Source organism: Sturnus vulgaris, chromosome 2 (assembly GCF_052056855.1).
Source record: "Sturnus vulgaris isolate bStuVul1 chromosome 2, bStuVul1.hap1, whole genome shotgun sequence".
Lineage (NCBI taxonomy): Eukaryota > Metazoa > Chordata > Aves > Passeriformes > Sturnidae > Sturnus > Sturnus vulgaris.
Window position 1 is genome coordinate 79966180 of NC_142244.1, and position 27177 is coordinate 79993356.

The following is a 27177-nucleotide window of genomic DNA, read 5'->3' on the forward strand; positions in this document are numbered from 1 at the left end:
ATCACCACAGCAGTATACAATTTATCTTTAAATGCATTCTTTTTGCCATAAGCTAGTTGTAGTAGAGCTTGCAGAGCCACTTGCTTGCAAAAAACCCCACAACAATGAATGTTCTGTCACAGTGCTGAAAAAAGATTCCTTCTGCAGAGCATTTAGCAGACTTCTGTGTTTGCACGCCAACATGCTAAAGCCACAAGCTCCATGTTTTTCCTAATGTGAGTCACCTCTAACAGTGCCCATATTCACAGTCTCCTTGGCACATTTCCTGGGCACATGCCCTTCCACCATTGAAATGATTCTTTATAGCCCAGCTGTCACAAGCCTAGGCATGTCATATTAAGCACATGATTTCCCAGAGCTGCAAACTAGTGGGCAATCTGGATCTGTAACTTCTACCAAAGTATATTACAGTAGAAGCACATATAATTCTTGAATTGGCTGCAAAACCAGCTCCTAGCTAGTAAATTCAAGCTTGCACAACAACAGAAGAACACCACACATTTCCCTTTATAAAGGAATAGGTAACCACTACTTTGGAACACTAAGTGTACACAAACCCACAGTCTTCCTCTTCCTGCTTACAGCCACTTTACCTTGCTTCATAACACAGTGGTGGAAGAGTGAAAAATCTTGTCCCTTACAGCCACTATCCTTTTAACTGTTACATTTTTTATTCTTAGTGGGACTGACAAGAGTCATCTTTCCCTTCCCTGTCCACCAGGTAAACAAGTACTTCATAACCGTATCTACCAAGCCATTGCCTGATGGGGAGAAAAAAGCCTAACGGCTAACTGGGGTAAATCGTTTCCCAGGAAGTCCACTTACAGAGACATACAAAGATTACTGAGTGACTTAGGTGGTCCTGTGATAATCCCAACAGATCATCTACTCAGCTCTTATAAATAGTTACCAAGAAGGCAAGTAACCTTAAAGCTCCAAATGGAACTGAATTTTACTAAGTGATACTGGTTACTGATGAACTGTACAAGGTCCCAAAAACAGAAAATGGGAAGCAAAAGCAAATCAAGAAATTGGAACCAAAAGTAAATTAGCATTAGTTCATAGAATTCTTTATCTCAGATAAACTGCATTACATCTAAAGCAGAACTAACAAAAGAACCTTGCAGCCAATGAATACTGAGATTAGTAATTTCCCCTCCACCAAAATGTCACCCTACATCTGTGTATCTTAAACCTTCTTCACTAGAGTAGTTCACATCAATAGGACTCAGGGGGTTTATAATTACTCCCTTCTCCATACCAGAAACAAAATTCCAACAGCAAGCATGAGGCACAAGAACCCCTTCTTCTCCACTGTCCAAAAATACAATTGCTCTAATGCTTATATCTGTTCCTGTTTACCCATTTCATCAAACTAAGTTCAAAATGAAAGTTACAAATCAGATTTACTTCTTAGCTCAGACATCAATCCATTTATCAGTTTAATCCCTTTTTTACCACTTACCACAACTTCCAACATCTTCTGCACCCCTGCTCTGCAGCCTATCAAGCCATAACCCTCTTTTCCTGCCCTTTTTGCATTCACATGCTATTAAATTCCACTACTGCCTTTACCGAACTCACGTAGGCCAATCCTTCTTCAAAACTCTTCCTACTAATGGCATTGTACACATATATCAACCCTATAATAGCTCAGGATCTTCAGGGCAGATTTCTGTCAAGCTCATCATTCCAGTCCCAAAAACACATAATTTTTCTGGAAACCCCTTATTATTTTCTACTTTTTGTCTTTACAAATTTTACCTTGACTCTTATTACTAGTAAAAACACCTTATATTCACATAAATAACTTCCATTCTCCCTTCCTCTTCTAATGTTTTTTTCTTACAAATTGCTGTTTCAATGAACTGTTGAAGGAAGCAGAAAGGGAGAAATCTCAGTACCTCTAAATGATCGTTTTTATCCCAACTGTTATGCAACAGCTTAGAATTTGAGAATATAGGGGAAAAACCTTAAGAATTTGTTTGAAAACACTGGCTACTGAATACAGGAACTGCAATGTTTTAAAACTACTACAGTCCTTAAACCTATTCACAGGGAAACCTCCCTTTTGAAGTTCAGCATTTCTGAGTCTAACCAACTTTTCCCAAAGAATGATTTCTGAAAGTTCAACAGTCAATCATTTAAAAATGCTTACTAACACGTTTTGCAACATGCCATATTGTCCCTTAAGTGTAAAGAATGTGATGCTTCTGCTTTTATACCACTATGTGCATACAGAGCACATGGACACTTAGAACAAGTAATTTGACCCAAAGCTGTAAAAATGCCAAAGTATACTTAAGTAAAAGAAAGTTAACTAAGCAATACAGACTACCTAACATTCATATTCAAGATGCAACAAAAACATAGTAACTATGTAAGAGCACCAGATTATGATGGACATAGCTAAAGAAGTTTTCAACAAAATGTTTTAGAGGTTCATGAGAGCATCAGATCAATAGGCTGGCAGCCAGCTGATGGCAGGACTAATCACATTCTAGATGAAAAGTTTTGTGCCAGGAAGTTTATCTGAGCAAAAAAAATGGGAAACCAGCCCACAAAACTAATGCACCTAAGCCTGGGCATAAATACATACACACACTCTTTTTTCAGCTCTACTGCTGGCCGATGGAAGAAGCTCCATAAACAATGTATTGGCAGTGGGCCTGCATAAAACTTCAGACTAATCTGAACCATCAGTGTACAATGCTCTAATCCTTAAAACAAAAGATTCAAAAATATAAATAAACAAAGAGGTGATTAGTCTACTGTCTACTCAGTGAGCTGAATCACTTCACTGAAAGTTCCAACAGCCACTGTGGCCACTCGCAAGGCAGAGTTGGACCTCCCCTTTGCAGCAACAGCAACAAAAAAACCTTGCACCTATATGCCACATTAATACTCTCTTTTTAATTATTTCAGAGGCCTGCAGCAAGAAGTATAGCAGTTAATGTACAAGTGACAGAAGGACATTTGACATTAGATTACATATGGTTAGACAGCAGTGCTACATCATCCTGATCTGTATGGTCAACCTAAATACAGGGCTTTATGTTACAGCTAATGTAGAAGTAAGGAATTACCAAAACTGTGATACTTTTCTCTCCTTCTCTCCTCCCACCTCCCAGTTTTTAGGCCACCTGAGTCTACTTTTTTTTATCTCAGATAAATTGCATATCTGGCTGATCTGTTAGTGTTTGGGGTTTGCTCTTCTCAAGAGCCAGGTTGTTTTTGGTAGGGATGGGAGGAGACATTGAGGAAATTTGTTTCCCAGGTGAACCAAGTCATGATGCAGCCAACAGATCCAACACAAGTTAAATGGCAGGAACATGTAAGCAGGATGGGGAACAAGATACTGCTGCATCCTATTTTTCATACCTGTTAGATCTGCCTAAAAGCAGGTACTGAGATGGGAAATTACACACATACCATACAGAGGTCAGCAATCACAGCAGTACAGAGGCAACTTTTAAGGATATCACAAGGACAATACAAACATATTACTTCCAATAAATGATATTTTACATTAAGCTTTCTAAATTTTTATTTAGAACAAGATCAGAATAACATGATACAGTTAAGTACTTACACAAAATACAGTTACTACAACCTCTCAGTTTTCTTTGAGATATACTAGGTGATGCTTCCCAACATTGATATACTTGTACAGTAAGAATCACTTAGCCATAAAAGGCTAAAAGTGCAGAACTGATTACACTGATGAACAGCAAAATTCTTGAAGTCACCATTGTTTACTAGGCAGATTTTTCAACAGATACGAAAAAATAGGGCAAGATGATGTAGATTCCAAAAAGTGCTAATAATCCCTTCAACGGCTGAAGGAAAATACTGGAATAACAAGTTTCTAAAACTACAATTCGAAACAGTACCTTTGAATAAAGACAATACAAACTTTTTTCTCATTAAGAGCACAGCAAAAGACTACAGGGAAAGACAGAAGTAGTAAAGACTATGGGCAACAAAGATTCAGAGTTCAAGGTAACATCTCTGAAATAAGAAGGGACCAAACTATTTTAAATATGAAAACAGGACTTCACAGCAAAACAACATGACTCTAGAAACAGAGTTTATGGGTTCCTTGGCATCCTTTTGCCTTTGTCGTATGGCTATTAGGGGCTTTATCAATGGAAGCTCTCTACTCATTCTCTCAATCAGTAATCTGACAAGATCTGAGAGCCTACCAGAACCATTACAGAAACCTTCTTGCTACCATCCTCTGAGCAGTCCAGCCAGATATCACTTCCACATTTACTATGGACAACTGAAGGCAACACTCATTCAACTTCTCTGCAGGCTAGGTCTGCCTAATGAGTACAGAGGGTTACCAGGGCTTCAGAAGAAAACTAAGCATTCCAGAACTAGGGCTGGCTCACAGAAAAGTGGACCTCATTTTGTTCTCAACATTGCCACAATAACAGAATTTGCAACCCCAGCCTTTCTCTCATTTCAGCTGCAGGAATTCCTAAAGGTGAATTCCTTCTACCTTTGGTCAAGAGAACAAAGAAGGTATTTCAGCACTTCAACCCCTCACAAAATGCAATGATGACAACATGGCCGCAATTTTAGCAGGAAAAATGAAAGATAGCTAAGTTTTTTTTCATTTAATCCTGCCTAAATGAGTCCAGAGAAAGACAGTGGGGCTAGAGAAGGTTGTGGAGCACAACTCTTATGAGGATCACTTGGGGGTGGTGGGGGAGAAAAAGAGGCTCAAAGGCGACCTTATTGCTCTCTACAACCACCTGAAAGGAGGCTGCAGTGAAGTGGGGGTCAGTCTCTTCTCCCAGGTAACAAGTGACAGGAAACAGCCTCAAGCTGTACCAGGCAGAGAAATTTATTCACAGAAAAGGTTGTAAAGCATTAGAACAGAGCACCCAGGGAAGCAGCAGTCACCATCCCTGAAAGCATTCAGAAAATGTGAACACATGATTTAATGGTGAACATAGCAGTCATGATGCTAGTTGATGGCTCAGCCTCATTTTGAAAGGCCTTCTCCAACTTCAACAATTTTATGACTCTATAGTTTTAATGCCCTTCCAAACTTCAGGGACTGTAGTTTGCAAAAGCCAGGTCTGCAAGGGCACAAGCTGCTGCTGTTGGACTGGGCACAAAGCACAAGGATGGGATCATCAAGAAAGTAACATTTCACTTCTCTCTGTGCTGAGGTAGCAGCCTCTGTGGGGGGCTAGAATCCTTGCAGTAGATTTTACAGTCTTAAAGTTAAGCAGGAAAAATCTCTGTTCCATCTCCCACCCCAATAAGCATGATGAAACCTGCCAAAGGCTGCCTGCTATATCATGCAACAACACAATGCACCAAGTCCGTTAACTTCTGGCTGACCCACAGCATACATTTAAGGTCAGATCAGTTCTAAGATGCTCATAAATGTTAAAGTATACCAGTTAAACCTGTAAAGCAAAAGAACATCAACTTTAAACTTACTGAAGTCCCACATAAACACCCACATTCCAAGTTACATTACCTAGAATATTCAACACATCCACATTAAAGTTCATGAGTCTCCTAGAGTATTCATGCTCAGGCTTCTTTAAATCCAGCAAATACTGACCTAAAAAACCCCAAAACCTGCATAAAACCCACATCATATAAGCTGTTCAAATATTTAAGCTGTCTTCCCTTTAAAACAGTACATGAGATTATCAGATGGAATTTGCTTATTTTGATCATTCAGCAAGTACATCTTGACATATTTTGGCATAACTGATTAGAAAGCACTAAACTATCAGCACTTAAAACAGAAGGGCTTTCCTACATACACAGGAGTCACTTCCAACCTTCTCTTGAAAAAACAAAACCTAGCCCGAACTTCAGCCATCCTCCAGAATACAGGCTTTCCAAACCTTAAACTGCTCCTGAGAAGCTCTTTACTTACTGCATTGCAGTCTTCCACCCCACTGTGAACTGGCCATGTTACTCTGAGAAGAGTATCACTGATCCTGTGTATGCCAAAGTCCTAACCAACACAATGGCTGCTATGACTCAGCCACAGTTCACCAACCTCACATTCATCTGAGTACCAAAAACAAAACCACAGAATAATTTCAGAATCACCATTTTTCATAAATAATGTTTTATTCTTGCTGGAGTTCCTTTGTCAGAACTCATTGTACTACAGAGTTCAGCTAACTAAACTCCATAAAGCACTTTTTTTTTTAAATTAGGGTAGACTGTGTCACTCATAAAAGTTAACCAGAAGCTATTTTCTGCGTTCTTGCTGTCTCTAGAAACACCAACTTGACTTTCAGCAGTAGGTGTATTATATCCTGGACAGGAAATAAAAAGCCATATAGGTTTTATGTAACATAAAGCCTAAAGTTAAAATTACTGGCAGCTATTCTTTATGAACCCTCTATCAACTTCCTATAAACTTTTTTTAAAGAATTCTTAAAATAAATGTATAAAATGGGAAGCTGTCTGTGTGAAATAAAGAGGGAAATATAGTATAAGTCTTATTCTTCTTGGGTCAATAAATTTAAACAGTTCAAAAGAAGGTATTCTCTGAAGATCCAAAGTGTGCTAGAAAAATATATTTGAAGGATGAAGAAACACAAGCTTAGAGACTAACATTTTTTAAAATAAAGTAATATTTTTTGAAATACATACTACAAAATTAGTTCAATACCAGTTTGATATCATTTGCACCTAGTTATAATGGATGATGAAACTACTTAATTATTTGCTCTGCCATTACATACATATGTACAGAAGTCTAAGACAAGGAAATGAAAGCATTTTAAACATATACATACCTATAAACACATCAATCTCAGCTTTTGGCCATATACACTTACTAACGTAAGCTTTGAGTGTAATGTACATATATGCATGAAAGTCAAGGGTCTTCAATGTTTTAAACACAAGCACAAATTAATTTGCTCATATATTCCGAAATAATAAGACAAGATCAAGAAATATAAAAACATTATTAAGTTATAATAAAGCCCTATTTAAAGTTATTAACAAAACTGAGAAAACATTACCAGAGAGGCATCTGAATCATGAAAATAAAACCAATTTCAAACAAGGACAGGAGAAACAACCATAGAACCAAATCTAACTAAGCCCTTGAAAAATTGGTAAAGCAGAATAAGATGCAAAAAGCAGAGCTGACAAGTTTCTAGACTAAAAAGGTTTTAGAATAAGTAGCATAGCAATACTCAGAAGAGACAGCAAATTTCGGCCAGATTTGTACGAAATTTTTCAAAAATTAACAAAACGAAGAAGATCCCTAATCCATTACAAGGAAGAATGTGGCTAACCTAAATTCTAAAGAAGTAAACAGACCAAGAGAAGTTTCATTAATTAATTCTATAAGCATCTAAAAAGAACTACTATTCTTCTGTCCTTAGAGCATTTCATCAGATCAGAGAGGAACAGATGAACCTTTCATTTGGAAGACAGCAAGGAACATTAGTACAGGTTTTTAACACACCATGACAGATAAGGAATGGCAATCCCTGCAGATATCTGCACCCATGTAAACCATGGCATTACAAGTTACTTTAAGAGCAACACTGCAGTTACTTACTATATCCTACGGTAGTGTTTTTTTCCAACAGAATGGGAACATTAAGACATTGTATTTAAAAATACAATGCCTTTAGAAAAGGGCATTTCCATTTCTGTTTTAAATAAATACATCTTGATTTCTGACAAAAAGGTGTACACAAATAAATTTATATTCAGAATGACAACCTAAACTAATAGCACTTCACTACTGATTTTGCTTTATTTGCATGAACTCCGACCACAGCAAATGCACACATACCTCCAACAACAGATGCACAGAACAAAATCTAGAGGGAATGCAAGACTTGCTTTATGGGAGCAATAAATTGCTTCTTATTTAAGACCCATTGTGCTAAAGCAGTGATATTTCATATGAACAGATATGGCTCAGTTTCTGGATATGAAAGAAGAATTTGCTATAAAGCAAATACATTTCCAAAATATTCAATTAGGATATACAGAGAACTGCAGAGTAAGAAAATTTAACAAGGCTTTTGGGTATATCACACTATTCTAGATAGAAGCTAGAAATTAAACAGTGTTTTTAAAAAGTTACTAGAATAAAGTAACTTTCATTAATTCATTAAATTGTAATAGTTATTTCAAGCTGTCCTATCATGTATATCATGAAATAGGCACCAAGAGCTTGACAGGCTCTTCTCATATCATCTCAAGACAGCAAAAGGCCTCAGGCAAGCAGAGTAGAATTATATAGGCCTCCCTATACTTTAAGCAACAGGCTCCTGAACACATTGCATATAAAAAAATGTAGCTTAATTGAAGAAGGTGTGGAATTACACAGAATGAAGAACAATACACAGATTTCTCAAAGACAGATGATTTGGTTTATTAAAAAATAAACAAATATTAAAAAACTCAAATCCAAAACATTCTGCCTACCTAGAGAAAGGACAGCAATTCCAAAAACAATTTCAATCAATTAATAGAAGATCAAATTGAGTTCCCTATAAAAAGTACCTCTTTCTATCCAACATCCACCAGAAACATGGTCAACACACAGGAGGCTGCACAGAGTAGAGGATAATAATCAGTGAAGTGGCTGGCAATATAAACTGACATCCTATTGTTTTTCCCTTATTGCTTACATCAAAGAACTTTGTTCTGTGACAAGACATTATTATCTTTCTCATAATTAGTGCTAAACTGTCCAATCACAGAAGAAATAATGTCTCTTAATCACTCAATACATGGAAAATTAAGGCGTTGAACATTCTCAGTGACGGATTATCTGCACTGTCAGAAATAGAGCTAAAAGATGGCCAGACCCTTTGAACTACATATGGCAGTCCAGGCTTCCAAATACAAGAGAGACCTGCAGCAAATAAACTTAGATTTCTAGCCAAGAATATTAACTACTTCATTTAAATATTAATATAGTCCCTTGTGTGTGTGTGTGTGTGTGTGTGTGTATATGATGATACATTATATCTCTATCTGATAACAAGACCTGACTCTTATTTTAGAAAGCAAATAGAACTGTGAAATGTTTTCTTTGCAAAGATTCTACCACTTCAGCACCACCTAATAACTACTACATATTATTTTTTAACACCATAAAGAAATGAGTGTTTTATGTTGAAGACCAAAAGTTCTGTAGTACCAAGTGTCTTAACATAACAATACACAGAGATTCACAAAGAACTGAAGCAATGAGTACATGAGTAGTTGCACATTCTATTACTATAGAAAGAGCTGTACTTCACTGCAAAAGTAACTGAGTCACACACAGTCACTATTGGTGGAGTACCTTAGAAAACTGACACAAGTTGAAAAAACTCACAGGCTACTGCACTGAACAGAAAAAAGGGATGTGGAAGGTATCAGAGGTCCCCCTCACAATAAGAAGCACAAGTATCCCTACAGATACTTGGACCCAGCCAAACTCATATTCAGGGTACAGAGCCCTACAGTCTCCTCTGACCTTCCATCAGGAAAAGCAACCACTGCCATAACACCTTCAAAAAACATCGACATTCACTTAGATCAAATTTGAACACTGGATTTTCTTTTTCAGTCTCATTTGTAATGTAATTACAAATGTAATTATACATTTTTAAAACTAATAAGAGGTTTTCCCATCAGACTTTCTTGTATTCTGTTTCTTATCCTGTAAGAGCTAATACCCTTTGTTGGTTTCTCACGTGGGCACAAATGACACCAAGGGTAATAGAAACCATCACATTCAGTTTCAGGGTTCTGGAGATGATGGTCAAGGGTCTGGAGGCCCAGGTAGTCTTTTCCTTGATTGTGCCAGTTTGCATAAATGGCAAGAGGAGAAGTAGATGGATTTATAAAGTAGAAGGCTGCACCACTGGTGCTGGCAACAAGGTTTTGGTTTAGGACCCTGCTGACTGGAAGAGATGGAATCCACCCCATGGAACAGGTCACACAAGCCTTTGCCAACAGAATGACCAACCTGGTAAAGTAAGCTTTGAACTAGGAAAAGTGGGAGAAGGGCAAAGGACTGTATGACATTCCCTTGCACCCCTACTGAGACACAATTACACTCAAATACCTCTGCAAAGTGCTGGGATACCAACGAGGGCAGGATAGGGAACAGGCAGCAGGAATTTGAGATCTGTGTGCAGTCACAAGGCTTTGATCTCATTGTGATTACTAGGACATGACAGGACAGCTCACACAACCAGAATGTCACAGGGAAGGGCTACAACTGTTTAGAGCAGACAGACCAGGAAGGCACAGTGGTGCAGTTGCCATACTTCATTTAACTACCAATCCTTGACAGCATAATTTCAAACCTAGTAGTAGAAGCCACGAAGAAAAATTTATTCAATTTACTGTGCTCAATTAACTGCCTACTCATGCGTCTGTGATCAAACTTATATGTAACATCTAAGTCCAGTTCTGGTAACAGGTTATCAGGTCCAAAAACCATTACCAAAGCCCTTCACTGATAAGATATCCAAGTAAACTGGTTCAGAGCACAAGGAAGAAAGGAAAAACTGTTTCTCCCTTGAGTAATGCATCTCCTGGATACAGAAAAAGTCCTTTTTTCTTTGGAAATTAACTGGCAGTCTCAGAAATACAGAGATAAAGCAGGGTTCCCCTTTCAGAACCATCATGTCTTTGCTGATAAATAGAATACTTTCATAAAAGCGGACAGAATTAAAGTATTTTCTGCCTACTTCTAACTTCAAATCCAGCCAAAACAACAATCTCTTATCTAGATTCTCATCTCACTGTCATAAAAGAAAGAGCTATCAAGTTGGGAACAAAGTCTGCCCAAGGAATAAAGTAATACCAAAAGCTTCCAGATATTTCCACTACCTTAAAGATGTAATAAATCATAACATCCATTCAATTAAAAACAAAAACAAAAAAAGAAAACCTTAACAAAAGAGGAAATTATCTGGCACACTTCAAACTGAATCCTGACAATAATATGGCAGTGGGAGGAAAGGGAAACAGATTCATAGGACAGTTAACAGAAACCCCTTCCATTAATAGCTTCACTTATGTCTAATGTGCAAAATAATTTAAGATTTTAATTTTTAAATCACTCAGACCAAGGCTGGGTTCAGTCTCCTCGGAAGGACAGCCTAAGAGGTTAGAATGATCAGGGATCAAACCTTGACAAAAAATTTCAAGCTTCACAAAACAGCTGGTACTAATTGCTTTTAATATTTTGATAATTCAAATGCAGATTTAGATTGAATTTTCTGAATTTAAATCATTAAGAGAATCTAAAATATTAGAGCTCAACAAACTCATGCTATTTTAAGGGTTTTTTGTACAGAACAGACGTGCATTTTTTTCTATTAAGTTCTATCACATACTTCACAAAATATAGTAACTAATTCTTTCTTTAGAGTTGAAAGGACAAAAATATATTTTTCTTCAACCAAGGTTTGACAAACCTCACCAAAAAAAACAGGCACAATTGGATAGAATTACTGGAAAAGAATTACTTGTAAAATCAAATCAACACCATCTGTGAGTATCTTACCTTTAAATAGGATCCATAATATTTAGTTACATAAGGACTGTCACACTGACTCAACACCGTGATTTCTTGTTGGATGTCTTCTATTTCATCTTCTGCTTCTTCTAGGTCAATAATTTTTATAGCAACAACTTTCTGAGTCCGATTGTCAATTCCTTTAAAAACTTCACCAAAAGACCCCTTACCAATTCTCTCCAGTTTCGTAAACAGTTCTTCTGGATCTGCCTTCAGAGTCTGTTAAAAAGTAATATAGAGAGAAAAGTCACTCAGTATTAACACTAAAACAAAACCTAGTATTTTTAAAGGCAACAAACACTTCAAATTCTGCATATTTATCATATTTATCTAGCTACCTTTTTCTACTTCCATAATTGTCATGTTCTTTCTAAATCCCTTATATGCACACACTGATAGGTTTATGTTTTGCTGTATATAAAGAACAAGTTTAACACTGTCTGTGTGTCAAGGTTTTATCCTATTTGGCAACAGAAAATGCTGCTATCTCAATTTCTTTTTCTTTGCCAATAAAGAGTATCCAGAGTGAAAGATTGTTACAAAGATTTGGTTTTTATTAAAAGCAAATAGATCAATAGAACCACTACCAATAAAAGCAAGCCTTTTGTCTAACCTTTTCTCTTGAAATTGGTTCCCTCCTAGATCCCAAGAGTCCCTCTTCTATATTTTTCTTGTATCTCATCCTCCTAAGGATTTCATTCACCTTCTTCAGTGCATAGAGCACTCTTTCCTTTTGTTTGATGTGACAAACAATCCTCTTCAATTTCCTCCTACAAGGATCACCTGCATGAATAGCCATGCTTCCTCCTTCTCACTGACACCAAGGTTTTCTCCATCAGGATTTAGCTTTTTCTTCTTCTATCAGTTGCATAGTCATTCACTCCTAAAAAACATCCTGTTCCCAGCTTTCTTGAATTTGAGCAGTCACACAAAAGCCACAAGTGCTCACCTAAACAAGCAAATGTAAGACTTAAGATGGACTACACTGCAACATTTGTTTTTTTTCTCCTCTATTAAGTATTCATCACACTACTGCTGCTCAGACTTCTCACTTCCAGTGCACAGATGGTAAGTTCCACAGTATACCTTCTTAATGTAACAGCATGGAGCCTCACTAGCTAACAAAAAATACATACATTACAACTACAGGGGAGTTGAACTGTATGACCTTTAAAGGTCTCTTTCAATCCAAACTATTCTATGATAAAGCTGGAAAGGTCATAAATAGAGTGAATAGTAATGAAATTAAGAAAGATAGGATAGGATTACTTAGAATCTTGTCCTTAAGAAATAAAATTAATACTTTAAAAAGACTTTGTGTTTTTAAAAGGATGACATTCATGCTAGCTAAGTGAAAATATATCATTGATATAGAAAAGGGCTCATACAAAAAAAGAATTCTGTAATGCCTAAATAAGCATAAAACCACAATTTCTACTTAGCCCAACTGTGTAGTAGCATGAAGAGGGGAATGAGAATTTCTAGGTTACTACTGTCAAGCATTGAAACATTTTCTTTAACAATTAAATTTAGCTTATAAAGCACCTCCCACATACACTTTTCTGCTCTCACAGCTCAAAGATTACATAATTAACCCATACAGCTGCAAGAGGAAGAAAGACTAGAATATAGTTTCTCCGTAGGTATCTACATTTCACAGCTGAAAGAGGTGTTTTGAGGACCAGGTAGCTGGGACTGACTGAACCCAAAGATAAACCCACTCAGTTCTCAGGGCATTTCATCATCATCTGGCACAAACTGGGAGTACACAACAACTTTTAGTACTTTAAAGTCAGCTATAAGATATCACAGCTTTCCAATAATCATTTCAGGAACACATCACTGGTGAGATCAGCCCGAAGCAAAAACACTCTAAATGGACCTACTGCAAGAAATTCCCCCTGCTTTACATCTTACCTATCCATCCTTTTATCCAAAGTCAGTTTCGGGAAACGAACAGAGGGGCACGGGGTTATACCACCATTAAAGGAACACAGCAAAAGATCCACATCCCTTCCACCAAAAGCACCTTGTTCCTCCTTTAATTTCAATGTAATGAGAACAACAAACTACTACACCCTATTAAATACATATATGTATCTCCCACTTGGAAACCAGGGCACTTCATATTTTCCCACAAACAGTCATCCCTTAGCTGCACAGTAAACCTTACCAACACTTCCAGGGACATAATTTCTAAGAGATCACAAAACCAGAAACCAAATTGTGCTTACTGGTTCTTCTGGTGTCTCACAGAATGCTCTGCTGTCAATATTCAAACCAGTCTTCTCTGAGAATTCTTCACGAATAAAAATAAGCTCAACACCTGGATCAGATATTTTTTCTTGTGGAAAACAATTATCCATCTACGCTTTCATACATCCTGTGTTGGAATTTGAGATGATGTGGTGTAGAGAGCTGTGCATGCCTAATCCGTCCACACAAGCCTTCTAGTTCCATTCACTAGCCACAGGAATCTGAGCATTACATCATTACAGAGGCATCTGGGTAAGCCACAAACCAATCCCAGCTGCAGCTGCCAAAAAAATTCCATGTTTCACCTCTTGAGACTAAAAAGCCAGCAGTGCTCAGTTGCAGAGCACTGCAGTTGCTCTTATGGAGAAAATGCAAGAGCTATCTGCCAGCAGCTTTTTTAAGTTCTGCTGGCTATATGCATACACCTCCTCTTTTCCCCTTAATAATCTATAACTATCATATATTAAATCCCCTTGTTTCACAACAACACAGTCTTCAGAGACTTTCAGGAACCTCACAGCTTCTTTTTTACAGTGTCAAGCTCTTGGGATTCTGGTGTTAGCCTGGCCGTTGTATAAGACAACTGTAAAAGAGAATTAACAATTACAGAAAAGATAACTGTTCCTGGAAGACCCAAGAAGAAGAGAACAACAAACTGTTCGTTTGATTTTTTTATAATCAAAATTTTGCAGCCATTTTGAAATGCTAATTGTTCAATAATAACAGGACTCAATGGGATCAAAATCATTATCAACAATAACGTTATTTCAGAAGTTTCCTGTGAAATGGCTAATCATTAAACAAACCAACAACCAAACCTTTCCTTCCCAGTTCACAACTTTTGTAAATTCATTCCTTTGTTCTAAAATGCAACAGTTGCCATTCCTGAATTTTCTTCTGAGCAACAGGAGGTAGCAGATGTTTCAAAAAACCCAAATAACACCCTCTTGCTCTGTATGAAGGTCTCAGTTTTCTTTGTGGAACACCAGGTGTTAGAAGTGAGAGCCTTAAACTACTGGCAACCTGTGTTTTTGCAAAAACTAAGAGCTGGTCTCTTTAATGACCTGCTGTCTTTCAAAAATACAGAGATCAGGCCTCCAGATACATAAAACTGCTTGAATCTGAAAGTACATGAATGGCCAATTCCCATCCATTTTTCCAAGATCACAGCTGGAAAGGATTCTTGCCAAATTTGTTTTTGCTTGGTTTTGTAAATACTTCCAATGGAGACAAAATAAACAAATACCTTTATAAATATTCTCTCTACACAACGATATAGAGAAAATTACTTCCACATAATTTTGCCAGCTCTATTCTTTGCCAACTTTTAAGCATAGAGTTTATTCCTACTAATATTAAAATAATGGGAACTGATAAAACAACTTTTTGTAATGAAAGTAACATCAAATATCGCTAAAAACCACAGATTAGAACATCAATATCTGTTGCAAATGGGCAATCACCTTGATAAAGAACTAGATCTCTACCACTACAACATTTTTTTCAAAGTTTGTCACAGAATACATACTGCAACAAATCAAATTATGGAGCATTCAGATTGAATGAAAGTTCTGGAATCAATCTCCATAGACATTTGAATTACTTTGCTTTTTATTTCAAATAGTTTTTCACACTTCTGAACACAAACTGCAACCATCTTGTCTCACTGTCCAGCTTGTTTAGCCATGCAGAACAAAGTCCTTTTCACCATAAGCAAAGCCACCATTCATCCAATAATTTGAGTAATCTCTCTGTACTTGTTCCACATTGGATTCATTACTTTTGACCTTAATCAGCCAGAAAAACATACTCCATTTAAAATTAACTCTTCTTAGTACCTAACAACACTGTTGCCTACTTCTCCAGAATAAAAACAGTCTGATACATTCTCAGATCCTATTTGTTCAACTTGGTCTTATGGCTCAAACTCAGCTGCAACCAGCTAAACCAAATACTTCTTCCTAATGCTCTACATTTCCAACTAATGAGCTCCCAGACTTTTGCAAAGGTTCTTTGTAATACTCATACTTATGACAAGCTGCACTTTATGCTGTTTTGTTCAGTAATTCCAATGTCCAGGGTAGCACAGTTCTTCAGCACTGACTCTCACATGTAACATGTGCTTTAAATTTTGTCTTGTTCAGGCATTGCCTTCTTCTATACAAAGGTCACTTTTCAGTCAGCAAATGATACGAACAGTCCTGGAGAAACCAGCAGTATCACCCACTCTGACAACACCTCTGCAGTACCCTCCTCTTAGCCAGGATTACACATATCTTGCAACATATTTATTTTTATGAATACCCAATTCTCACCACACTAATTGTCCCTTAAAGCTCAATAGAAAATGTTACTGTAATTCAAACTAGTTAGATACCACTTTACCATAACCATTCTGAGAGAAAATGCAGCTTAGAGTATTTTTCTACATCTCACTCCAGTTCTTATCTCCAGCCTCTTTTTTATGAAGAGTTATTCCAGTTATTGTAGAAAAGCATTAAAAATATTTCTCTTTAACTTACAAAAATTATAAAGCATCTCCATAGTTCAAGTTCTTAAGCTTATTTGTGCAGCTGATTTTTCTTGTAGATCTGTAATTTCTCTATGGAGCTCATTTGAAATGGAGAATCATCTTTTAACACTTCATTTTGTATAATTTTCACGTGACCAAATCAATTTCCAATTTGTCAGCACAGTTCTCGTTCCCTATCAAGACTGAGCCCAAAATACAATAATCTGAAGAGCATCAGAGATTTCTGGGGATTGCTTAGCTTGGAAAAAAAGAAGCCTGGGGTGCTGGAAATCTTATTGTGCATGAATACCTGATGGAAAGGAGTAAAGAACACAGGGCCAGACTCTTCTCAGTGGTGTCCAGCAGAAGGACAAGATGCAATGGCCAGAAACTCAGTTATAGGAAACTTCATATAAACTTCCAAAAATAAAAGAGGGGGGGAAAAAAACCTACCAAAAAATTCCCCAAAAACAACAACAAACCACCAAAACAAAACAACCACAAAGCTAAAAACCCAGCCTTTCTTAACATAAGGATAATCCTATACTAGATTAGGGCTGCCCAGGGCAGGTTGTGGATCCTTGGAGATATTCAAAATTAGGCTGGATGTGGTCCTGAGCAATCTGGTGACTCTACTTTGAGCAGGAGGTGGACTAGATGTGCTCCACAGGTCTCTTACAATCTCAGCTATTCTGTGATACACTTCCAATCACATCAAGAATTAGTTCTGCTGCTAAATTTACTGCACAGAAATGTAATTTCTTCAAATATGAGACACCATTGCTGCACATAATTTCTTTAATGTTTTTCTTTGGTCAGACCAGAGAACAGAAATCTGCCAGAGAAGTTCATATAGGAAATTTTCCCACGTACCCTAAGAACTTTAAGCCTAAAGGCATTCAAAGTGAACAGCAGGCACAGTTGATGTCATTCTCCTTCACACAGCCCCCCATTTCAAGAAGGCATTGCCAAGGTTTCTCTAGATCACCACTTGCCATCTTTCAAAAACCATTTAACATCTTTTCATCTCAACACAGACCAGTATAAAGCAGCTCCTATTTTTACTTTGATCTCCCCAAAGCTAGCAGCACAGGGGGCAGCAGTAGAGATACGTAATTTGGGTAAATTCCACAAATTCTAATCAGCCCTCCCACAAACTTGGGCTACCAAAGCTTTCTCAGAAGCTCACAAGCTTTTGTTTTCAGCAAGATATATACACCATACATGAATAACAGATACAACACAACAAAATTATTTCCTGCAGTTGGTGTGAAACTGAAATAAAACAGAGGCAGTAGGCAGATTATAAACTTTAATGTTTAATGGTTCAATTGTATCAATGCCTACCCGTACTTCCAAAGAGCAGCCAACTAACCCAAAAAGATAAAATATAATCAAGTATTTGGATTTATGGTCTGGGACTTTTATATAAACAAAGAAAAAGAAGCCTGAAAACTGGAACCAAATTTGAATCATTTCTCAGTCTTATTTATCAGTAATAAAGTAAAATGAGACAAACTACCATAGCCATCTTATAATTATCATGAACAGCAACAACTGATTTTTATTTTGAGAAGACTAATCACACTGAATGAGAGGTACAAAGACTAGAACAAGAGCTTTCATCTGTAATAACTAGGTGTAGAACTAAGATCCAGCTCTCTCACTGAGAATTTGTCAATTATAAAATGTAGCACATAATTGTTTTCTTTTTTCTCTTCATGCACATTCCATATTTCTCACTTTCCATCTCCAATACTATAATTACTAAATTCATAAACATGCTACCATAAGGAAATTGCTTTTTTCTGGGAGAAATACAAGATACCAAAATACGGAGAATTAGCAATAGCTATACTTTAACTATCGATAAAAAGGAACAACTTTCATAAATTCTCCTGTGAAACCTAAGTGGGTTGAAACAGAGGAGAGAGTAAGCAAAAAATAAAGCTGTAAACCTTGCATCTCAAACACTGAATGTAAAAACATTTAGCATTAATCACTATGGCCTACTAATACTCATGTTTGTCACACAGTTCAACTCTCTTGTTCTGATTTCTACCCAGACTGCAACAGGGTGTAAGCACATTTCCAGCAAGAATAAAAAATTTGCTTAAAGTTAGCTTATCATAAAAGTATCCCTCAGCCCTTGTGAAACTCTTTTTCCACTTATTTTCAAGGAATGTGCACTTATCTTACATTCAGAATACAAAATATTCGATTCTTTACCAGTAACACAAATATACAAAGCATGCTTCCAGATTTCTAATTAACCAATACCATCTTCTGGGTGCAATGTCCCCTGCACAAATCAGTCTGAAATTTTCCGATATTCTTCATTCAGAAATCTGCTTCGTGTACAACCCTAAGAGTTTAATACCAAAATGAACAGTTACCTAACTGTAGCCTGCTTCCAGAAAACATATCTAATTGGAATTTATTCTGAGTTTCTGAAGCTTCTCACTTTTAATGCAACATCACTAAAAACTTTCATAACCTATACCTGACTTCCTCACTTCCACCCATTACACTTCTAAACTATAAATTACTGCAGTTAAATACCCCTCCATGCCTTGGGCACACACTGAAAATAACATACAACTATCAGCAGTAGGTACAGTATGGCAGTGAAACACAAGGTAGACCAAGAGAATGACAGCTAAGGAAAAATGTCCCAAAGACAGTTTTAGAATTATCTCTCACTTGTTTATACTTGCTAAAAAGCTAAAATGCTGTAAAAATCACTCTTAATTAGCTAAGCTGCTGATAAAAAGAAAAATAAAGTAGTAGCTCTTTAGGGAAAACTCCATCATTATGACAAATGGCTGAATAAGGAATGCTAATAGAGGCAATTAGAAAGTTATGTTGCATTAATACTACTTGTGAAAAATAAGGAAAATAGTGAATTTTAGGTTCTACAGCACTCCCATAATTTGAAGGGAGACACTTCTTGCACCCATTCTATCTAACAGAAAACCCAAATGTCTGTCTCAAGAAGCTGCCAAGCAGAGCAACTAAGAATACAATAAATTCACCTGATTCAAGCCTTTCTTTTTATCAAGTTACACTGCAGAAGGCTCTTAGTTCTATACTAAGATATAATCAGCACAGTCTGACATTTGTACATACATGCACATGGAAACTTACTCAGATCAACAAAGAGTTTACAAGTAAAGCCAGTTTTGATTATATAGCTGCAGCCACACAAATTATTGCTTTTAGGCACACAGAACACTGCTGAATTAAACAGTACTCCACAAAAGGTGTATCATCACAAAAGCAATAATCAGATCAAATTCAATCACAGAATCACAGGACAACAGGTTGGAAATGCTCTTAAGGAAAATCTGGTCCAACCTTTCCCAGCAAAAGTACAGTGTAGACAAGGCAGCCCAGCACCCTGTTCAGGCAAGTCTTAAGAGTCCAGCGTTGGGGAATCCATCACTTCACCAAGATGATTATTCCAATGGATGATTGTCGTAACTGCGAAAAATTTTCCCCTTGTGTCCAATCAGAATCCGCCCCAGGGGTAACTTGTACCTCTAACCCCTCATCTTCCCACGTGATTCCTAGTAAAAAGGCAGTCTCCACCTTTTCTGTAGATACCTTTTAAATACTGGAACATGGTGACAAGGTCTCCATCCCAAGCTGTCCTTTCTCAAGGCTAAACACATCCAGCTCTCTCAGCCTTTTTGACCCTTTTTGACCCTCTCCAGCTGTCCACATCTTTTTTGTATAACAGGGACCAAATTATTATAGGATGGAATGGACGCAGTACTTTATATTATTATTAATTTATATTAGACGCCTTGTCGACTTTGTCCATCATTGTTTTGTGCATTCTCTATTCCCCTTCCCACCCCACCCCCAGGAAAGGGAGCAAGAGAAGAATTTAAGCAAATATTGAAAATGCAGCCAACATACATACTTACATTTTCTTCTTCAGAAACACAAAAGATGCCACTATGTAAAAGCTGACACCACAGCCTTGTACACCACTCATAACACAAGGCCCAATATTTAAATGTGTTCACTACATCAGTAGCCTTTTGTCTCTCAGGGGAACAAAGATGCCAGCTGGCTAAGAGGGCACCTTACTCAAACATGAAACTGGTACATGAACCTTGCCACGACACAGGGCCAGTCTGACTGGTCTATGAGGTTACCTGAAAGACACAGTCGCCATAAGCTGTATCTATTTACCTGTTCTGGAAGGCAACACAATGGAAATAGGTTTTCATGACTCCTCTCAAACAGCTCCACACATCTATTACACAGCCTTCAACTACAGAGTGAGAAGATGCCCACTTCATTTTCACCAATTAAAACTCTTCTGTCCTGGCACCCAAGGGCTGAGCTTGTAATATATCAAAGAACTATGACATCTGTATTCAGGATATTTTAAGATTAGCCAAGATCATAACGGCCCAAGGATCTGTCCAGTATTTAAACGCTGTAAATTACTGCAAAGTATTTGTCAAACTATAACATAAACAGCAACAGTGAGCACAAACTCTCAAAAAAAAAGAACAACAAAACTGGGGAAAACTAATCTCCTACACAGAAGCTGCAAATGGAAAGCAGGAGAAGCTAAATGGCCTTTACACAGTGCCTTTGATTTAGCAACACAATATTTTGCAGTTACCAAACACAGAGCTCACACAGGAAGTAGTTAGAACAGTTTATTGTAAAAGGAGAATGAGTTACAATAAGGAAGTATAGTGTGTAACTACAAAAGAACAGCCATGCCAGATCAGAACAAAGGATCATCTAGGCCAGGACCCTTCTCCTGCAACAGTCAGAAGTGAACATCTTTGAAACAGCACAAAAATAGACAAGTAAAGAGCAGTATTTCTCAAAACACACTTCCAGTCTCCAGCAAACTGACATTTCAGACACTTTCTGAGCCAGAAATGGTGCCTTTATATTTAACAACCTTTTCTGTCCATTTGTCAAGTTCCCACTTAAATTTAGTTAAACTTCTAACATTTCTTGAAGCAAGACAGCTTGAATGTCATGAAGAAACTGTAGCTCTTGTACTGAAAATACAATGAAGAATGAATAAAAATAACTTACTGCATAAACACTGTTATTGCTACCAAAAAAAACTGAAAAGGGAGGAAGATAAAAAAAGAGGTTTATCACACAGAAGAGGCTTGTCTTAAAGATGATGGAATTTTAAAAGCACCACAGGAATTTATTACCATAAATTTATAAACACACTTGATTATTTAAAATACAGCTTCCTTAAAGAAGCTCCAGAAGCTTACCACAGCCTTGAAATACAGGCCAGTCTGAAAATCAAGGTCATATACACTTACTCCGAGCCAGCCTTGCAGGAATCTCACACATTTCCAGGCAAATACACACTCTACCCAGGCCACTTCCATAAGGCATGAAGAAGCAAGACAGCACATCCTCAGTTTAGTAATTTCAGCTTCACCCTGCACCCCACTTCAGTTTCAGCTTCACCCTGCACACTCAAACTCATATCTACACAAAGCCCTTAACAACACCAAAACTTCAAGTCCAAACTTAAACTGCACACACAGAAATTTAGGTCAAAACCCAAGTCTGTTTTTATTCAGGTTACAACATGCCCACTGTGCAGCAGACAGCAAATCTCAGGTTTTGACAACCTTCCAGCACCATCCTACATTTCCTCCACAGTTTTTCATTCCTTTGGCTCACTCTCTACCCACTCACTTTTTATGCATCACTCTTCAAACATCGATCAGACATCTTGTTCAGGGAGAAATATATTAATCCTTCACTGCTGTGCTCTACTGACACTACTGTGCTCACGCCAAACAGCATTAATAAAGTGATGTCCCTCCAAGTGATTTTTTGGGGTCAAGAAGTTATTACTCTGCTCACACAAGCACAATGGCTGCTCTCTTGTGTAAGTACAGCAAAGAACGTCAGAGAAAGACGCATAACTTGTCACTGACACTGCTTCCACCGTTTGTGGCTGAAGCTGGTAGGTGGGGAGGAGGGATCACACTACGGAAAAAAGAAGAGACAGTCTCGTGATTTAGGCAATTTAATTATAACTCAGAGAACTAAGCTCTATTTCTTTCTTCTACACTGAAAAAGTCCTAAACCTTTTTCTTATCTAAGCCGGCATCACATATTGTATGCACTTTACTTCTTGGACATTTATTTGGAAATAAAATCGAAGAGAATCATGTACTGAAAACAGACCACTATAAAACTGCTATATATTCTGACATAATGGAAATGGATATAGACATCTTGAACTGGGCACAGAAAATTAGTAAGCAGCATTCACATTGCTCACAGATTTTATGCCTCTATCTATCTGCAGGCCTTTAGTTTGGTGTTCTGGGAGGTTTTTTTAGACTATTAAAGTTCACACTTGAGCAACTCTCATAATAAGAGAATAAAAACCATGAGAAAAATAATACCACTTTAAAAAAAATTTGAAGCAAAGTCCCAGATTACGTGGACTAAGAAGAACCCTGAAGATTCACCCATTTAGTACATATAACAGTACTACAAGCTAAATAATAAATCAAGTCAACAGAAAGCATAGGTCCTCAGATCATGCAGTGACACGCATCATCAGTACATGCATACTGATAGAATAACCCTCATTCTCTCACTTCCAAGCAGCTACAAATCTGACTTTTAAATGCTAAAGTATTATAGATTCTGTCTCAAAGTATATAGTTGTCTTAGTTCCAATATGTCTCAAAGGAATAAAAAAAAAAGCCCAAACAATATCCATAGTCAATCAATAAACCCTCATTTTTCTGTCTCTGGCAAACAGATATTTGGAATATGAATATTTGTTCATATTTGGAAGGTGAACTTGAGCTCTCAACAGCAGGACCTACACAGCAATAAATTAATTAGCTCAGAGAGTGGGGGCCTACGTAGGCTGCAGGGCATCCAGAATTATGTATGAACACATCATTCATGCTCTGCCTAAGCATATAACATTTTCAATTCAAATCCTCAGATTTTGCAAAGAAAACAGATTCACGACTTAGAATCTTGACTCACAATAGAACAAACCACAGTAAATCAATACTTAAACCAAATGATGCACACTTTCAATCCAGGAGACAAATTTGAGAGAAACTCTTCCATGTCATTCATAAGTTGCTCTTTTGGAGATAAGGGCAAGAAAGTTTCGAATCAGATGTGGGAAATATTAGAATAACAACACACAGATACCAATGACCTTAATGTTTTCCTGGCAGCAGTTTCCATTTAAACCAAGAAAAAGGGGGGGGGGGGAAAGCCAGCTCAGTCGGCACAAAACCGCACTTAGTTATTTCAAATATACAGTTAAGACACAGAACGAGCAAATTCCACCGCATAACAACAGCAGCTGACCAGCTCTCGGAATCAAACACAGGAGACAAACACGACCCCCGAGCACCCACCTCAGAGCAGCACCACATACATGGGCACTGCAGCATGCGCTGAAGGTCAACATTTCCAGGGCCTGCTTGTACGGACCGGTTTTGCTTATGCTTCCCCTGCCCGCCACAAATTAACGGGGCCAAAAATCGCCCACTGAGCCGCGGTCCGCTTAGGAATTAGAACAGCGCGGAGAACTCCCGGCCGGGGGAGGGGGCCGCTCTCCGCTCCGCACGCCCGCAGCGACACAGCGGCTGCCCGGGACGGACAGACGGATGGACGGCGACGGAGCAAGGCAGGGATCCACGGCGCGGAGGGACCGCGCCGAGCGCTGACAGCACGTTTCGTCTCCATCCCGCTCCTCTGCCCGCGGCCGAGTCAGGGCCAAGAGGCGCTTTCTCCCCTCGCCCTGTCCCCCCAGCCCCGGGAATCCCCCGCTTTACACCCACCCCGGCCCGAGCTGCGTGTCCTTGGGACAGCTGCTCACCTGCATCCCCGGCAGCCCCGCCTGCACCGGGGAGTGAGCCATGGCGGCGGCGGCGAGGGAGGCTGGGAGGGAGCCGGGTCTTCTCAGGCGGCTCCAGGGCACAGAGCTGAGCTCATTTCCACGTTCTCTCACACACAGCACCACCACCGCCGTCCTCCTCCTCCTGCTGCTGGCCCTTCCCCCGGGCGAGCAGCGCCTGTGCACCGGCGGTGGGAAAGGGGCCGTCCCAAGCCCGAGCTCTCCAGGCCCCCGTCACGGATGCAAAGGCGGCAGCGGCTTTCTCATCCCTCCTCCTCTTCCTCCTCCTCCTCCTGCGGGCCGTGCCGGCGACACGATGACAAACCTGAGGCGGGAGGAGGAGGAGGCGGAGGAGGAGGGGGCGGAGCGGCGGCGGCGGCCCCGCCTCGGCCGCGCGGTACCTGCCCGCCCGCCGCCATGGGCGCGGCCCAGCCCCACACGCGGCCGCCGCCGCTCCGGGGAAGACTTTGGTGCCAGGAAAAGCCTGACTTCCTGTCAGGAGCTGCAGAAACCCCAGCCCCAAATGCCAGCCGTGCTTCTCCTGTAGTTCCTAAGCGGGAGCAGAGTGGGTCAGCGCTAAGGTCTCTCCCACGCAGAAGTTCTGCATACATGCAAATCCCTTGAGAACTCGGCGATGTTCTATTCTTTGTTACAGCTGGAATTTAACAGCCCGGCCACACAGCTTCACATGTGCCATGGAATGCCCTAAGATTCTCTCCTTCTTCCACCCCGGCACAAAAAACCTAGGGACTTTCATGAGCGTTAAAGTTTTTGTAACCTGTCAGGCGGTGGGGCTCGATCTATAGGACAGCGAGGTTCGCTGTCTTTTCAAGTGATTTTTTAAAATTAGGTGAGCATCCACTGCAGCATAAGCTGCTTTTCATCAGATAATTCACTAGAGTTTGTACAAATCTCCTAAGTGCAAGAAACACTTGAAAACAGAAAATGGTTGTATTGAAAAGTGGTTGGAACTTCCACTGAAGCCTTTCCTATAGTTCTTTGCTGTCTTAAGTGGGCTGAGTTAATGCTACACAATCTGGTTTTCCTAAAACTTGGAGACTCATAAATGTTCCTAAGATCTCTACCTCAAAGTATTATTCAATAAAATTAGCCAACAGCCTTATGCAAGCAAATAAGTGTGCCCACACACAAGCACATTCGTTTTTTACCTGAGAAAATAAACTAAATATACCAGTCCTTGAGTACAGTGAAACAGGAAAGGATGATGGCTAGAAACTGCATAGAAGATTGAATTATCGGAATTCTTTTTTTCAGTTGTTCATGAAAGAGTTGATAATTTCCTTAATGGTGGGATGGAGTTGAGGTTCTGTGGAGTTTGGTTTCAGGAAATATGAACAAGTTTCTACTATTTACTCCTGTGTAATTTTCAAAGAAATGCAAAGTCTTTTCATTTGTGTTCTACCTCAATCAAAAACCAAATAATGGTCAGGAGAATCAGTATCACTCTCTATTTAGATTGTTTTTGAAAGCATTTTTGCAATCCTCTTTTAAAAAAAAAAACAAAACCAAAACCAAACAGGTCTAATATCTCCATGGTTGCTCCACTTTTTGCAGTAAGTTTTTCTAGCTTGCTAGGGAGAAAGTCAGTGGGCTACAAGTGAACTTTTTCCTTTGTCTCATCAATATCATTGACCTGTTGCTAGATCACATAATATTAAAAATCCTCATTGAGAAAATGTCAGTTTTAGCATTGCCTATGCAGTTTTATTTTTGGTTTTTTTCTGTATGGTCATTATTATATGGGTTTTATCAGCCGCTTTACTTTTTCTGCACTTGTACATTCAGCATTGAGTCAAAATAAAAAAGGTACACAAGTTTTCTGTATTATGAAAGGTATACAATTGTTATTTTCTATGCATAGGTATAGTCATTGGGATTAAGTAATTTTCACAAGGAATATGTACTTGACTTGTTAGAGGTGACTCTGGTGTATCCTGTTAATTCCCTTTCTACATTTAGGTTGTAGATTCTCTAGCTCAAGGCACATAAGGACAAAAAAAGTTCCCATGCTGCTCTGAAGTGACTTCCACCATGTAAGCTCCTGGCCTGGGGCCACTGTGAGGTCTTTCTGTTGCTTCTATACCATCATGTATTTATTTCATCTCGAGGCTTTAAAGTTCTGCATTGTATGTTCAACAAGATTCTGTGCCTGAAAAAGTATGGTTTGAGCCGTGGAATGAACTCTGTAGGCAGATTTACTTGTCAAATGCAGGAAAACAAAGGAGCAGATTCAAAACTCTTCAGTCATAAAGCAGATACCAGTCCAAGTTAAGTTCTAATGAAGTCAGAACAATGTATTAGAATGTCTAATATCTTGTCAGCTTCTAAATTTTATACTGTATCTCATGTTCTGATGCATTTCCAATTTCTCCCAAGACCTGTAGAAATTTTTAAAAAGTAGTTTTGAATGTAGTTTTAAAATAATGAATGTGTGTGTTTGCTGTTCGTTTTGTACATGCTGATCTTTCAGTCTAAATTTCAACTCCATCTCACAGACTAAATTACAGAAGCCTTTCAAATTTCCCTCTCCTTTCCTCAACCTTTTATGGGTTTTTTTAATCTTTTCTGAGAAAAAAAGATTTTGTGTATCATACTCCAAAGAAAGGCTAGTCTTGCAGAAACGTTTATTAAAAATAGAATGATTGTATGTTATGCTAGCCAACCATCGCAATACAATGTCTGAGACTTCAAAAATGAACACTTCTTACCATTAAGATGGTTCCCTGATGTATCATTTTGAAGCCAGATGTTCCCAGCATTCAAAGATTCAATTTATTTTATGTGTCAACTTCTCAATAACTGGTTTGCTTTCAATTTAACATAATACTTTGAATATGCAGAGATTTTCTGCCTTGCTGGTTATGTTTAAGCTATAAATTATAACATTTCAGTCTCCAACAGCAAGAAAAGAGTTCCAAAAGAAAAATATAATTATGTAAT

General features: G+C 38.4%; 1 protein-coding gene across 2 annotated transcripts in view; it reads right to left on the bottom strand.

The window, feature by feature from the left end:
- The window catches only part of STK24 (serine/threonine kinase 24), a 50468-nt gene extending 25925 nt beyond the window's left edge, over positions 1-24543 (bottom strand). The window contains exons 1-2 of one of the 2 annotated variants that reach the window (XM_014873379.2): positions 24199-24543; positions 11540-11770 (exon numbers count right to left, since the gene is read on the bottom strand). In XM_014873379.2, coding sequence (XP_014728865.1) covers positions 11540-11770; positions 24199-24240 — 273 coding nt within the window. In that variant the 5' untranslated portion in view covers positions 24241-24543. Of the gene's footprint in view, positions 1-11539; positions 11771-13785; positions 13805-24198 lie in introns of those variants that run through there. The other variant, XM_088159838.1, reaches the window with a different exon arrangement.
- Between the last annotated feature and the right edge of the window lie 2634 nt (positions 24544-27177).